The sequence below is a fragment of the Hylaeus volcanicus genome, chromosome 5, assembly GCF_026283585.1.
Source record: "Hylaeus volcanicus isolate JK05 chromosome 5, UHH_iyHylVolc1.0_haploid, whole genome shotgun sequence".
NCBI lineage: Eukaryota > Metazoa > Arthropoda > Insecta > Hymenoptera > Colletidae > Hylaeus > Hylaeus volcanicus.
In genome coordinates, this window is record NC_071980.1 from 8,542,985 (window position 1) to 8,559,267 (window position 16,283).

The window sequence follows — 16,283 nt, forward strand, 5'->3', positions numbered from 1 at the left end:
ATCAAGCAGGCGGAGGAAATGAATAGTGCAACTACGGGGTGACATTTCATTCGGCAATGTCCATTTAATTCAGGGATTATCGTTGATGAGAAGGTAAGCCACCAAATGTTCCATTCTGTGCACGATGTACATGGTCATTCAGCGAACGCAACGATAACTAACTTAAAATCGTACGAGGATTACGCTATACCGAACGAGTGAACTGTGATCATGACAAATACAAACGTAGACGAACAAGATAATACACCAAAAAATCAAAGTAACACGGTAATAGCCAAGTGTCGTATCGAGCTGGTACAGTGGATGGCTGTCTCCTCTAAAGGGATATTATCTTTTCTATGGAACTTGTCTTGCTCTGTACACTGACTTTGAATGCAAGGTCAACGACTCGAAATTATTATACATTAGACATCGAACTATACTCACATTAGTCCTCTGGAACCACGTGGTCGTTCCGATTGCGTACTGAAGGCACTACTCGTCACGGAGGCTGTACTCTCCATATCGGAGTCTCCGAGATCCCCAAGTACGTCTTTGTCCGGACTCAAATGTCCCCTTTGCGTTCTGTGTATTCGGTAAGCATGACTGTGCGGCAAAGACAACGGATCGTGATCTATCGAAGGAAGATCCGAGTCCGACAAGCCACTATAGTGTCTTTCCCAACCTGTACAATGTAAATCATTGCCATTAGTATACGTATTCGACGGATCTATGTTCATCGGACAAGTTATATCGTAGTAGGTCGATTTCACTTTAGGAAATTTCACTTTAGGAAATTTCACTTTAGTGTGCAGAAATCTAAATAATTGGTACCTTGCCCTATCGAGAGAGATGACTGTATTTACTTTTTTTAAAACCTCTTGCCTACGAGAGAGACCAAAAATACAATATACCTAAAGTAAGACCCACGCGATAAACCTTGCAAAGACTCGCGCATATTTGAGTTGATAAGCTTAAAAGAAAAGGGACTTACCACCCGTGCCCGTACTCCTGTACGTTGTGTGCACCTGTCTATTGTGGTGTCTCATGAATCTAGCTCGCTCCTCGAGATCTTGAGCGGCTCTTTCCTTCAGAGCTGCCGGGATTATAGGCAACTGTCTCTTTTTCGGCGAACCGGTGGGAGTAGCCGTTGCTGATCTCGAACCGAATCTGGAACACGTAAACGATAGCGTATTGGCCCTTGTCGTTCGATTTTCGTCCACGTCGCAAGAATCGCCAAGTTTGCGATAGTTCATACCTGGCTGATACGTAACCGTGCGAGTAGGGCATGGATCTGTGTTCCGGTGGAGACAGAGACCGATGACCGGTGGGACTTTGAGACCTTCCTCGATACCGAAGGCTCGGCGAGTCCATAGGTGCTGCGCTATGCGACCTGTGACTCATCATTCCTCGGTGAATATCCTCCTGAGAATTCAAGAAATTGATGAAAATTGTATTCGATGGGAAAGCAAATCAATTACGCTGCGAATTCATTGATATGTTCCGAAATCTTTACTGTCGTACGATATATAACACTATTTAGGCGTATAAACTACATAGGTTCACGACTTGCTCGTCGAACTATCTAGTTGACGGAATTGTGTAACGGCTCACCTTGCGATAGGTCTGGTAGCCAGATATAGACGCGGGCTGGTCACGGTTCATGAGAGCGGCTCGTTTACGCCCCTGCGGCGACATGTCCCTTCGACTCCGGTGCTCCCCGTCGATGCAGAGCTCCCTTTCCGGCGGGGGACTAGAATAGTGGCTGCTCCAGCATGCGTTCATTTTTTCGCCGATTAGTGATCGTCGTGTTGCTTACACGTTAAATGGGGCGAGTGCTGTGATCTCGCGCTAGATTACAGAGTGCATGCGGCCAGGCTGGTTCTCATTGGCGATGCTTATATCAAATATGCATTCTACGTTGCGTTGCTCTTCGTGTCTTTTGATCAACACACGAATGAGCTCGGAAAGCGACAAACCAAGACAGAGGATGCGAGTTCTACTACTTGGGAGGATCCCGCGATCGATAGTCAAAAGTCTCTCGCGCGAACAAGCTTTCGTTCAAATTATTTACATCCTACTTGGCGAGAGAGATAGTGGACAGACTGAGACACTAACTATTGACCCTTGGAACAATTTATTCCTTTGTCGTCGTATCGTGCAAACGGTGCCAGAATTTCAACGATGAGCAAAATTCTACTTGCTTCTTTTCATAGAGTTCAACTTTAATCTTAGCGTGAATACGGAATTAATTATTTCCAACGGCAATACTTATTACCTCATTCCGCGGTGATCCGCTCGCAAACCGCTCGATCTGCAAAGGGCAAATGCATATTCCTGCGATCCGCGAGTAGCTATCTTTACGATTTACTTGCCAATGAAGCCAGACAGAAGGGTTGGACCTTCTCCTCGTGGTGTCCTCCACAATGGAAGGACGTTTCCGTTGCCAAGAAGCTATCCCGCTAAAGAAAAGCTGGCTGCTGTAAACAATGGAGACTCGCGGCTCGGAGCAGTAATCAGCCGAGCCAAACGCGTAACGGAACGTCGGCGTCGTCTCGGGACGATTGATCGCGCGCGAACCTCACGAAACAAAACCAACCGTCATCGTCCCGGTTCCTGGCAACGGAACACCCAGAAGTAACGGAAAACGGTCCAGGAGAACTGGATGCTACCCAAAATCGCGCGGATGAAGCCTCGAGGAAGGAATGGAGCCACCCCGGCCGATGCGTCGCGTTGCACTAAGCGTTCTAGAAGCCATGTCCTATCGCAATCTAAGTCTCATAAACGTGAACGTGGGAGATGCGAGAAGCGATGACATGATGACGTCTACGAGTGCCTACGTGATCGGTGACCTACTGCATCTCTGCGCCCAACTACATACGTCGTTCGCGCGACTCGATCCGTTGGCAGCGGCTACCACGAGAAACGAGACACTGTTTTTTACGCATGGTCTTCACGACCGTCACAACTCAGGACTCGCTAATTTCATTTCGTCAGGTAACTTGTTTCCTGTCGGTGCACGCGTGACAGAGAAGCAAGTCGCGTTGCAACCCGACCAATTGTAAGTCACTAGGTTCGCGGAGCATGGTCATTGAAAGTTACAGAAATCGCTGACTATCCTGACTCTTATCCACGCAATGATCCTAAATTTCCTTGAAAAAAAACTTGGATCCTCCGTAAACCTAGCGTTAAAGATTCTCACACGTTGTCTGTGACTTTCTGGAAAGATATTCCAATGTCTCGCCAACAATTTCGATCGCTAACTGCAAATCTGGCGAGACATCGGAACGCTCCTTCGAAGCATCAGAAAACGTTCATTGTGAAAAGGGATTTGCTTCTGTGAACCTTCTTCTAAATGGGGCAACAGACTTTGCGTCGCGAGTGCATCAACGTTGAACGGTATTCGGAAATTTTGTTGTACGCTTGTATCGTCGTTTCTCTTCTAACGATGACGTACGAGTGCGCCATCATTAGTCCGTCCTTTACTGGGAGAATTGGAAATACAACGCGGCGTCTAACAAGTGCGCGGTCGTCTCTTTTGACGCGGTTTCCATCATGCTTCCTTTCGTGCGCTCTCAACGATCTAACGATTGGAAGAACGGGTCGGTATACGAACGATTCTCTATATCGAACACGTGTCTCCCGGTTGTACTTGTAGTACAACCGACGCGAATCTACGCGCGAAAACGCTATAACTTAGCTGTGAGAATGCAAGACGTGTGACTGCGTGATTCGTGAAAGAGGAGAAAATATAAGTTGAAATGACCGTACCGCTTATAATTTGATGACATATTATGAAACCTAAAAAATAAATAACAGAGCACACGATTACAAATGAAATCAATTCGACGAGGCGGCTGGCCGGCGCCAACGCGAAATTATTCAACTTCGGGTTTCACGTCAAATAAAATGCTTTGAAATTCAAGCTCGTCGGTTAGTTCTGTCGTCGAGAAAATATCGAACGCCAATAGGTTCGAGGATTCTTCGTTCCTTCGTACACGTGAATCGTGACAATTGCACGCTCTCCACGAAAGAGGAATCGAGGAAACGCGGCTGACGTAAGAAAAGAGAGTGATCTGATCTCGCGGACACGTTGCGACCGCCGAATCGACTCTTGGACGATGGATTTATTAATGTAACCAGTGAAACCCCTCCGAATAATCCTGTTAGGCGATATTGAAGGTTATTAAATATCCGCGCGCCTCGCGGTTAGTTCCCCCATCGGAACGTTTCAATTATTCTGACGCGGACTTTTTCGCGGGTGTTGGGTCGCGAGAACGAACAGAGAGAAAAAATTGGTCAACGGCACGCAGATTGAGGCCACGTGGATTAATGAAGCACGCGGCCGTTCCGAATCGTTTCTACAGATTCACGACATCGAACGACAAACCCGACCTCGAGGCGTGTCGAGCGTCTCTCTCACCCTTTGGAAACGAACCGCGTCGGTTCTCGCGTGCCGCGCGCGAGACGTTCGATGAAAAATTTAAAGTAACGTAGCCCGAGGGAATCGAGGAGGAGGCGGCTTTCGCGGAACTTTCGACGAAAGATTCGCAACTTTCCTCCGTATTCGTGGCTGTGTCGTGCAATTTTCAACGAGCTCGCGGAACTTTCAGATATTATTATTATTCGAGCACCCTCGAATCGAAGAGGGTCGGAGATAAGGCGATTGATTACAAATGAAAGCGAGCGACCGGCGAGCATTCGACCCTCCCGTCCCTACTCGGCTCCGGCAATCGCATTACTTTTCTAGAGAAGCGACTAGAACCCACTCGAGGGGCGCAGCTTGAATTCAGAGCATCATCCGTGGAATAAATTTACAAAGGCTCGACCAATTAGTGCTGGAAATGGTAACCGAGAGAGCAAGACGGACGAACAGGACAAAGCGGCGGGATTCGAGGCCAGAAGATCTGCCCTCGCTTCTTGAAAATACGTTCCCTCCATCGGCACAGGGAGGTGGTGGTAAACTCCTGCGCCTCGCATCCTCGTTGTTGCTTGGCCTTTGAATCGGTGACACGGGTAATCCAAAAGTGTCGCGGGTTCGCGGGTACCGTGCACCAGACACTTATTCACGACACACGAAAATTTCTCCCGCGCGGAGATTACTAATCACTCGCGTGTACGGATAAACTCGATCGTCCCCCTCTCCCCACACTTTTCGCGAGTACGTTTTACCGGATTCGTGCAACGGTTTCTCGAATTCAAAAGGAAGTCGATTAACTCGTTTCGGAACGTGACCGGTGCTTCGCGAATCACTGACTCCGAAGGACACTAAATTCGAGGAAATTGCACGAATCGCACGGAAACCCCGTGCAAACGATAAAAACTTTATTAAGCGTTGCATTCAAAGTGGATTTGTTTAGACACGCTGTCCGACGTGGTTACCACTGTTCGTAGCCGTGGGCTTTCCATTCCGATCCTCTTTGTTTTTTTCATTCCGACGTTTTTTCCTCGTTTCCCACCGGTCACGTAGCGAGACCGAGTTTCCCTCTTCTCGTTTCGTCTCTATCCCCCGCCCCCGTCACTTTGCCGGCAGTCCGTTTTTGTCGTGGAAAATAAAGGATCAGAAGCCTCACTGGAAAGCACTTTGCACTCACAAATAACGATCGGACGTCATCGTTGGAATATTAATATGGATACGGGTTCAGGGGCTGGCTTCCGCAGCCAGCGGTGGTTGCAGGCCAACTGGCATGTCAATTGGCTTGTTGCCCAGTTTTATAACTTGGCTCTCGGCCTCCTCTCTCCTTTTCTATCTCACTCTAATTCTCTTTCCCGCCCCGCCAATCCGCTATTCTCTACCCTTCGCCTTCCACCATTGTCTCCGTCTCTCTTTCGACGTTGTGGCCGTCGACGGCCTTACGTCTTAGCGACGCCACATTCCGTACGGAACACAAAAACCTCGGGCTATCCCCTTTTTGCGATCGTCGGAGTTTCGCGTACGGTATCGGCTTCGATGACATTTTGAGTAATTAAGCAGAGAGATACTCGGCTCGAAGCTGCGCGCACCAGACGCTTTACTCCCCTCCGTGAGAAATCATTCGTTGAAAAACAAAGACAGGCCGCGGGTGATGATCGACGACGATCATCGATCACTACGACGATTTCGCCGAGAAACACTCCGTTAGAGTTTTCATGGGACTCGAAATTGCCTAACGAAGACTCGATTCCCTTAAACCAGCGCGCCGAACGGAGCGGAGCCCATTCGTAGACTAGTACGACGAAAGATTATAAACATCGGGCCAGCAACACGTTGTCGTACGTGGTCGAATAAATGATCCTCTTTCTGCGAAAATCAAAGCAACGCGTGATAAAAGGTCGTGCGATCGATCTCGACCATCCCTTACGGACACCCAGCCGTGCTCCATCAACGAGCCGGAAGAGAACCAATGATGCAAGAAAGACGCGTGGAGAAACATTTCACGGTTCGCACCGAATCCAGGATAATCTCGAGTAGCAACGACGCCTCGTGTTATTGACGATTAAGACCGCGTTGCACGCTACCGGGTGAATAACCATTACGACGACAGTTACGATGCCGGTTACGAGACGTGTAAACGGGATCTTAAGCCGAGAATAGTAACGCTGGTAGATTAGTAACACGAGTCCTGTCGGCCAAGGACACCGGTACGCTGCACCCTGCGGTTAAATACGTTAATTCCGAACGAAATACGCGCGTGAACTTTGCACAACACAGCTTCGCGTCTCTTTGTTGACAGCTCGAAATGCTCCGATAATTAATTCGCAGAAATCGAGACGAGGCAGTTTTGTAGGACTTCTTTTGGCTCGCGAACGTTGTAGATTACGTTACCGAGCGTAAGCTTGAGACCACCTCTGTGGTAAACATATGCTCGCGCGTACAAGAAGAAGTCGAACGACGCGATGGGACGGGGGTCTACGTCGCGGATAAAAATTAAGGTTGCGAATTCTTTTGGAAGAAAACGTTTCGAGCAATTACGTAAACGTTCTTGGGGAAACATTCTTTACGAAGAATCGAACAAATCGAATGTAGCGATATTAATTATGATTCTGTATCGATTATATTCGTTGGTTAACCGATGCACATTTCAAGATGCAAGAGTAAACTAGGTGGTCTCAAAGTCACCATTGGCAGTGGACTTGCGTATTCGCAGGTCGAAATCAAAGACGAAACCGACGATGAAAACGGATCAAACAATTTGCGGACAAGTTGCTTGGTCGTCGCGGATATCCGCGCTGCATCATTCGTGAAAATAGCTCGCTCTTCTTCCGAGTATATTGTATCGTTCCGGACGGGAGGGGGTGGATAGGAACGCGAGGAGAGGTTCGGAACGCGACGTAGAGAGATTTCGAAGGATCCTCTTACCTGGAGTAACTGCCGATACTGCTTATACTGGCACCGTCAGCTGTTCTCCTTTGCTCCCTGGAGTCGTCGCAGTCCATGATATCGCATTCGGAAGTGTCAGAGTCGCTCAGCCGCGACGTCGTCGACGGTGGACTGAGATGGCAGTCCACCGGAGTTATCACCATGTCATCGGGCTCCTGATAGTATCTGTGCAACGCGAAATTTAGATCTCACGCTAACCGCTCTTCTCTAGCCTTAGGAGAAAAAGAATCGGCCGATCGGATCGCTCATCTTCGGATTCATCCGTACGCCGAACGACCGCTCTACCGATTCGGGGTATCCAAGGCCGTCGACGGATTCCTTCTCCCTAAGCCTAATGTTCGAGAACGACTGTCGCCTACCGCTTAGCTCCTCTCAAAGCTCTAGGCGAATTCGCACGTTAGCATTCAGCGGGTAACAAGCGCAGAGAGTGTTCGTCAATCGGCAATCTCTAATCTCTTCTAGTTTTGTCGTTGCAACAGGCAAATGATTGCGTAACAGCGATCGTGTCTCATACCAAAGCCATAAAGAAACGAAGCGTCCTAATCTACGCCCCGAGTCGTTATTCGCATACCTAATGTGCCGGTGTTCCCCGTGGCTGATCAAGGGATGCCATTCTGGTTCCCCGTTCAGCATAGACGTCGCCAGCTCGAGGACGACCTCTCCGAGGAAATCGTTCGCGTCGTACTTCCCGTAGTCCCAGAGTGTGATCTCCAACGCCCTTTCCCTCAGATCCGTCCTCCTGATCCCATTGTAAACGAAGGTCTGATCCCACTTCGGGTCGTTCGTGTTCGCCAACGTTTTCGTGCGTCGCTTCGACTTCTCGCTGCATCGACAGTGCGACAAACAGTTTACGCTCCGATACGTTCGTGGAATTGATACGTAAATGGGGACGATACCGCGATCGATGTCGAGCATTAACGAAAGAGTTTTCGTTTGGAACGCGGGTGGGAGAGAACAGGAAAATAAAACTGCACGGGGAAGTTCGAGAATGGCGGAATTGTTGGCAACGTGGCCAAACTCAACGGCTATCTTTTTGGCTCGTGAAACCGCTTCTTGGGGAAATGATTCATTTCGAAAGACGACAGCTTTAACTTGGACTTTTATGCGCGCGAGACGTCCCGACGCGTCATCGGTTTAGCGTACTCGTTCGACATCGCGCTCGAAAACACAGCAAGTTTCTTGTCGATCTGGAACGGACACACGCCAACCATTAAATTCGTGGGCGTAACGTTCGTCGATTTCACACCGTGTCGCGCGATGTTATCTACCAAGGGAGAAAAACACGATTCGTCGTGTTCTTCGAGAAACACGACGACAGCTCCGAGCTCTTTCTTTGTGACACTCTGCTAGTCTAGTGCGCGTACTGTCCGAAGTAGTCACGTTCGCTCACCTCTTATCCGGAAGAAGAAAAATCTTGGCGTAGGGATTCCGAGGCTGGCGGTTACTTCTAGGTGTAAGACCGGCCGCACAGACCAGCGTGACGATCAATTGAAGCGCCACAGGATCAAAGCCCACCTTCACCTGTAGATTACCCCCGACGTTTGTGTTACCGGTTGGGTATCGATGGCGACTCACGCGTCCATGAGCGTGCAGATCCGGTGAACCAGGCGAGGTCACTAAAACCGAAGGTTTCTCGCGCCTCGCGTCGTATAACTCTGCAAGTGATCGTTCAGTGCCATCTAGACTTTAGATTCTCTCGGTTAATATGGGATTTTCGGATGATTGAATAGACTACGAAGAAAAGGGGTGTCATAACAGATGCAAAATGGACAAAACTCTTTAGGGAACAAAGGTGTTACGTTAGGGACAACGTAGACAAACGATTTGGAAAGATAATTGTTCGGATACAGAATTGCAAAGTACGATAAGGGTTACAGGGATCGATTTGGAAATATACAAGGTATGCAAGAAATAGATAACAAAATCTTCGTTTTGAAACATTCGGTAACAATCATCGATGACGATACACGTCAGTTTGCAGTGATTCGACGGTTTGTTTCATCAGTGATTAATTTAATTTCGTTGAAACTTACGAATGCTCGTCGTTCTGTAAACTGTGCGCAACGATCGAATCACTGCAAGACTCTCCGAAACCCGTCACTTCCCTTCATTGCCAATCGTAATAGAATTTCTGGGTAGATACGTCCATTCCTTGGGAGATATCACAATTTACGTGCAGGGTACTCTCGAGCTGCTCAAAGTCAAATGTAACGCATCGAGTGCAGGTAGATTAGCGTGGATGCGATAAAACTTCGCGGATATGCGTCCGCGTTAAACGCATACTCCGCGGCGTGGGTCGCAAGTGCGATACACATCAGGAGTGTTGCATTCTCTTCGTTCGGACCCTGAAGGCATTAGTCGTTACACAAATTACAAAAAACAACACATCTAGCTAATCGTCAAATTATAAAAAATACTGTTTCGCATTGTAATTACTCCTACTTGTTGTACGGATCTCGTTATCGCTTGCGAGTGGTCGAGGAAAGTAAAATAGTAGTCAAAGTGTTGCTAAAACTAGCAAAACAACGACTACGATCGTCGTTCAAATACATCTCTTAACCAGTATTACAAAGATGCAGCTTTCGATGCGTGATGCAAATGCCCAGAGATAGGTAATTGCGAAATGACGCTCCGTACGTAGAAGGCTTTCAAATGGTTGGTCCTTCCAACGGGGAGAAATACAAAACGACACAAATGCGATTAAACGTTCGTACAAAGAGTCACTTGTCTTAAGTTGTTGCTCCCATAAAACTATGTTCGTAAATATTATGGTGTTAGCAAGGGGTGCATTAGCACTACTGTCTACGTTCTACGGTAACATCGACGGAATACACAAAGCGGGATAACAGTCGTTAAATCATTTTGCGTGTCGATCGTTCAGCATCGATCTCGATATTGTGCACAGAGGTTACGGTTACTACTCGTTGCCTCGGTTTAGCAAAAATGGCAAATACTTTCATTTACCATTTTCCGTATCGCGTATCTCTCAAAACCGTCGCAAGAAAAAGTGTGTGAGGGCGGGAGGGAGTGAGAGACAATACGATAAATAGTTTGGGCAGAGGAAAACATCGATTACTTGGGATCGAGATTTAAGAAATTTGAAGCCTACCCCATAGAATATATTTCTTAAGACCTGGAATACGAAAAAGCATATAATCTGTGACAATATTGCGTCGCTTTCAGTGGGCTTAACTGTACTTATGTCTATTTTACTTATCGATAGAGAGATTCGATGTTTGTCAAAGTTCATGGGCGAACATTGATCGATTTAAGGCAACGTGTCTCACGACTGCACCGTTTCGAAGGATACCGTGAATCGCATCTCGCACAATTAGCTCTAAACTTCTCTATTCTACGTGATACTACGTCACGATACGCGCACAGGGATTCGTCGAACGACGCATTTCGTTCTAGTGGTATTAATTGAACCATTTTAAAGCAACATTCTCCAATTGTACTCTCGAAGGATTCAAAATTCGTCGGTCAACGTTCAGCCCTGGTAAAAAAAAAAGTTGCGTACCCGTTGCGAAACAACGATACGCACCCCTTAAAACAACTACGATACTCGTTCACAAATTCCATAGCATCCTAAGTGTCATCTATCGCAACCGAGTACGCTGTACTCGAAGCATCGCGAGACACTGTCTACCTTCTCTACCGTCTCCTCTAAACACGTGGTTACGCTTACGCTCTGCGACAGCTTAAAGTTTAAACTATCTTTTTAATCCCCGTCAGCGACGGCGGTGTACACACACTACAACTCGTATCGAGGGCAAGAAGAGAGACAGAGAAGAAGAGAGAACGGTCGAGAGCAAATCCTGAGAGCGTGTTCGAGGTAGAAACAAGACGAAAAGGACAGAACGGAGACGAGGGGAGGAGCGCATAGTCACCTTTGTGATGCGGTTGCTGCGGCCCGGGAATCGTCTCCGGGTGCTTTTGTCTCCACTGGGTCTGCGCAGCCATCCTCCTCGATGCCATCGGCGTCGAAGGCGTCGGCCCCGCAGGCATCGTCACCGGCGCCGTCGTCGCGGACAAGTTCCGCGAAACTACCAGCTCCACTTGAGGCTCATGTCTCGACTCGGCGATGATGTCGTAAACTTCACGGTAGCTCTTGCCCTGGAGGGACCTCCCGTTCCACTTGATCACCTCGTCACCTGAAATCGTCGAGTGTCCGGTCGGTTCCTATTGGATCGCCTCAGGGACGGGAACGCGAGGGATTTATTTACTTCGGACAGGAATCTCTCGATGGCGAACGCGACCGAGAGGACAGGGGTTTGGGTTGGACGCTTTTATGGACCGAACGGATCCAAGGAAATATCCTGACGCCGTGATTCTTGCTCTGGGTGATTTGGGTGATGCTCGTGGCCAGCTCGATTGGATCGAGTGTCTTTTCCGACTGTTTAAATTGTTTTTCGCGAATCGTACGGCTGCCAAGCGATTGCTTTATCGTATAAACAGCCGGCGCTGTGGATTACGAGACTCGGGAGCGAAGGTTTCGTTGACGGCCTGGATAGCCCAATTGATTACAGCTGTTGTTCCACGAGCGAGCTGTTAAAGTTAAGCAACTCAAAATTAAAAATAATTTGGAATCTCAATCGAGCGAATTGGGCTATCTAAGCGGTCTTCAGTTTTCTTTTGGCAAGCCTGAAATAGTATATTAAGCGCCGATTTGGAATTTCCCTAGTGGCATTACCTCCTCGAAGAAATTATGCATTTTTATATTATAGCGAATATCTATGAATTCCTAAAAGACGTCAAGTAAAAGTTTAACTCAAAGTTTCATGGTTTTTTTTTTTTTTTAATATTCTACAGCTGCACAACGCTGCACCGGGGTTAAAGGACGAAGCAATCGGTTATCTTCGCTGAAAAGCTGGATGAGTAACACATTGAGGAATCTTATCGACTAGGTAAGTGAAGCATGGAAAGTGATCGACAAAAGCGATTGTTTTAAAAGGGACAAGGGATACATAGGGTGAGTTCTAGACGATCGAGTTAAATTTATCGTCTTACCGGGTCTCAGTTGACCTTCTATCTCGGCAGTACTACCCTCCTTGACCTTCTCGATGACAGCGCCCATATAGCCATTCTCCAGCAGCTTTCCGCCGACGACTTTCAGCCCGAGTATACTACTACTGCATCCGGAACCGGGCTGTTTTCGCAACACCATATGGCCAATGAACTTCAGGCCGTCTCTGCTCACTTGCCAGGGTAACGGATGCTACGAAGCGCGGAAACAATGGATTTTGTTTTCTTTCGTTTCATTATCTGAGCGTCGCGTTCTTATGAAATGAGGGGGAACGCGAAATTTCGAAATCGACACTTCGACGTTTTCACAACTCGATCGAAACTTTTGTGACGCAGCGTCGATTTCCAAATTTCTGACGTGGCAAAGATTGATCGCTATGGAAGTGATTCGTGAACAGACTGTGACGTTGATGATTTCGAGGCTGACGTCCCTGGAAATATATCCTGCGCTCTATCGTTTATCTCTCGCAACATTTTTCTAGCGCGTCTTGCACCGATTTCCCTTACCGGTCGCAGGATATTTTTCCCGCGGGTAACTCTGACGAAAAAAAGAAAGCCGAAGAGAATGATAAGTCTTCCTGACAGTGTGATGGGCACAAGGAGGATACGCGAATCGACTTGTACAATCACGAGTTGATCGTTGTATTATTGAATACGGATTAATTGAAAACGAATTGTTGGAATTCGCGTATCCTCGCAACGAAAAAAGCGTTCGCTACTATGTGAATCTAACAGTTCTAGGGTGGAGATATGATAAAATGATAAAGCTTTACAAAGGAGAAAGCTTACACTTAATGCGTGTCTAAACAGTACGAATAGTCTAATTCATGCTCCTACGCATGCTTTCGACGAGCACACGAGCAAAAAGCAACAATCAGTCCCTTCGAACTCCAAATGTCCAAAGTCTCCTTGGTTTCAGGCATGCAACAGCTGCGTGATCACAATCAGATTGCGTAAAAAAAACCGTGGAAGTGAAGTTTCTCTGTCGAAGAGCGACTCGATTCATCTGGTGGATCTACTTTAGGGAGAGGGGTCGCCTCCTTCCGGTTTTCCAGCCAATTGTGTCGATCTGTGGTTGCGTTACGATATCACAGTTGCCGTTAATTGCGTGAGAGACTGATTTTACTGGAAATATTTCCTTCGCTTGCGTTCCGACTTCTCCGTTAGTACTTAAAGTTTCGCCCCCGATAACAAAATCGATGTTTCAGCCCTGCTCTACGAAAATATTGTCTAACTTCGATATAATTGGCTGCTCGAAGCTATCGAGGTGCGTCGTTTCAATCCTTTTTACTATCTAGCGTTCTTCTCCAATTTGCTCTAATTAAGAGATTGAAAGGAAGTTCGTATCGCGAGCCCGGCAAGATTCCCTCTCTCCTGTTTTCGTTCTACGGTTACCGTCCCCAGGTGAAATAGTCGTAATTAAATATTTTACTAACGAAGTTAAATACGTCTCCGAAGTTCCTCCAAGAACGCTCGTTAAATTCGGACGAGGTAAACGGAGCTGCTCGAAGCGTCTGTTCTTCATTACGAACTTAAGCACGAATTTCGGTCGAACGCAATTTTTTTTTCGTTTAAGCTTCCTCGCCCTCGGAAACGCGCAAGTGAAATGCTCGCAGCTATTCGACCGGAATTTCCCGGTGTTTTCCTTAGTTCGTTTCAGAGCGCAGCCAATTACATCCGTTTTTCGTTTCCGGGGTGTTGCTGACGTCGCGGATTTATCGAAAGACACCGCGAAACCGATCGACGAGGTCTAACGAGGTCGTCGGGACTCGCCGCTTCGGATATCCTTTGGCCGTGTTCCAATTCGATTAATTATGAACCAGGTACGTCTCTCTCTCAACAACCTTTCGGCCTCTTTAATTGGACGTTTCGGATCGACAGCGGCTCATGAAATCGGCTGAAATTCTATGGACCGGCAGCTGACACGCGGTCAGGAAAGAAAACGTTTCGATTCGACGCTTTTCCCTACCCTATTTCCTTGGGGAGTAAGCAGTTGGAGGCAGCGTAAAATTGACAAGGTAAATTGTTGCCAAGTGAATCGCGTAAGAACGGAAAAATACCTCGTAGAAATGGTAAGACGATATTGGACCAGATAAGAGAGGATAGACAAACGACATTCGAAGGAAACGAAAGCGTAAAATTTCCACGGATATTACGTCAACGTTATCCCAATGGGTGACGCAAGTTCTTCGCGTTACAGAGACGGTTGAAACGAACGCCTACGGGCAAAAGAACACGCAATTTTCTTTCCTGCGATCGCATGTTCGTCGCCGCAATTTCGAGCGGCATTCGACTGATACCGTTTGTCAATGGGAAACTTTCCAGTTGGATCATTTTTTCCTATGAAAGGTAAATTACATTTAATCACAGAGCCCGTCTACGACAGAGGGTCGATCTTGATTTCGTCGAAGGAGTACATAAGACGATCCGTCAGCAGATAAATTGCTCGATTGCCGTCCGTTTATACTCGAACCGAATTTAATCTTGCTTATTTGCCTCGCATAATTGGAACACGGCCTTCCACCAAGTTTCCTGTCTTCCTCCATTTATCGAACGATGATCCGTGGTCGGGAAGTGTGGGTTGTTGGATGGAGGGAGTATCGCCGACGCGTGTGCACGCGATTTCGTGACCGCGCGGGTAATCGTTCGTTCCTGTTGCGGGAAAACGATCTCCGGCGTGATCAAGACGCAAGGTAATTGTAGAAACTAAAGGAGAACGATCGAGAGATATTTTCACCCTCGGAACGGGACGCGAAAAGTCGGTCAGCAATACCGATCGCGTCAGCCGACATTCGTAGCAACGAGGCAGCATTTTTTCTGATCTTTCATTTGCACAGAAAAAATATGGCAAGCATTGTACCGAAATTCTCGAAACACAGGATGTCACCGAGAAATTGGGAACCTTGACCGTCCACCTTCGAGATCGAAATCCTCGATCAAAGTGGAGTACCGAAACGTTCGTGTCTCGCCGCTTCGTCGAGGTTCGACGCCGACATGGATCCACGAAGAACACTCGTGTCATTTTTGAAGCCGTCAACGATCTCGTCGGAGAACGTTTTCGTGTCCTCGAGAACGCTCTTAATTCTCAAGTTCGCGGAACGTTTGTCAGGGACGAACGATTACTCCGACAAGGCGATCGGGGTCGCCGATGTGCTTCCCGGTTACGCGAGCCTATAACTCACGGACAACTACTCGTTCCGTTCGACCGATTTCACGAGTCGAACAGACAAAGAAAGAGAGGGAGAGTTAGTGGAGGGACTCGAAAGAGTGGGTTCGCATGGCGCGGATCGAAATTCGACGGCGATTTACGAGGTCGTATAATAACAATAACGGATAATCGAACCGTGGTTTGCCCATCGACCATCCCGACGCCAGTAAATTGACAAATCCACCCGCGCAAGGAGACTATCGGAAAACTAACATTCGAATGGAAGCTGGCCACCCCGAAGAACAATGACGGACGATGACGCCGGTTATTTGCCAACGTGCTCTATTTTCACGCGATGATTCCGGACAGTGCGCGGCAACCGTAGTCGCCAACGGTGCAGACGTCGTTGCCGTTCTTCGATAAGGTCGGAATGGAGAGAATGGAACGCTGTTTTCTTTAAAAAACGCAGCGAGCTGCGTACCCGAAATGTTATCGTCGCGCGAAAAAAAATACATTCCCGATTAACACCGGTTCACGCAATTCTAGACGGAAATTTCGGTCCGAAATTTGCCCAACGTACCGTCGACTCGGTCGAGCGAGCGTTTCGTTTAAAATTTGATTAAACGCGCACGCACCCTTCCGCCTGTAACCCTGGTCGTTTAATAACGCGAAACGATAAATTGTTCCAGACCCTCGCGCGAGATGTATCGTGTGGTGAATGAACAGTGGTGATGTCAGTGGTGAGGGGAGGATGAGAGTGTACCGCAAACG

The 16,283-nt window shown here is 47.7% G+C and overlaps 1 protein-coding gene across 5 annotated transcripts in view; it reads right to left on the reverse strand.

The window, feature by feature from the left end:
- The window catches only part of LOC128877077 (regulating synaptic membrane exocytosis protein 2), a 66,619-nt gene that overhangs the window by 19,553 nt on the left and 30,783 nt on the right, over window positions 1-16,283 (reverse strand). For all 5 annotated transcript variants that reach the window (XR_008457186.1, XR_008457184.1, XR_008457185.1 and 2 more), the window contains exons 8-18: window positions 12,350-12,557; window positions 11,230-11,493; window positions 10,449-10,496; window positions 8,730-8,994; window positions 7,911-8,162; window positions 7,319-7,504; window positions 3,751-3,780; window positions 1,594-1,744; window positions 1,238-1,404; window positions 974-1,149; window positions 427-664 (exon numbers count right to left, since the gene is read on the reverse strand). Coding sequence is in view for 2 of the 5 variants with exons in the window: in XM_054124050.1 (XP_053980025.1) it covers window positions 427-664; window positions 974-1,149; window positions 1,238-1,404; window positions 1,594-1,744; window positions 3,751-3,780; window positions 7,319-7,504; window positions 7,911-8,162; window positions 8,730-8,994; window positions 10,449-10,496; window positions 11,230-11,493; window positions 12,350-12,557 (1,985 nt within the window). In the remaining 3 variants the exon portion in view is untranslated. The remainder of the gene's footprint in view (window positions 1-426; window positions 665-973; window positions 1,150-1,237; window positions 1,405-1,593; window positions 1,745-3,750; window positions 3,781-7,318; window positions 7,505-7,910; window positions 8,163-8,729; window positions 8,995-10,448; window positions 10,497-11,229; window positions 11,494-12,349; window positions 12,558-16,283) is intronic.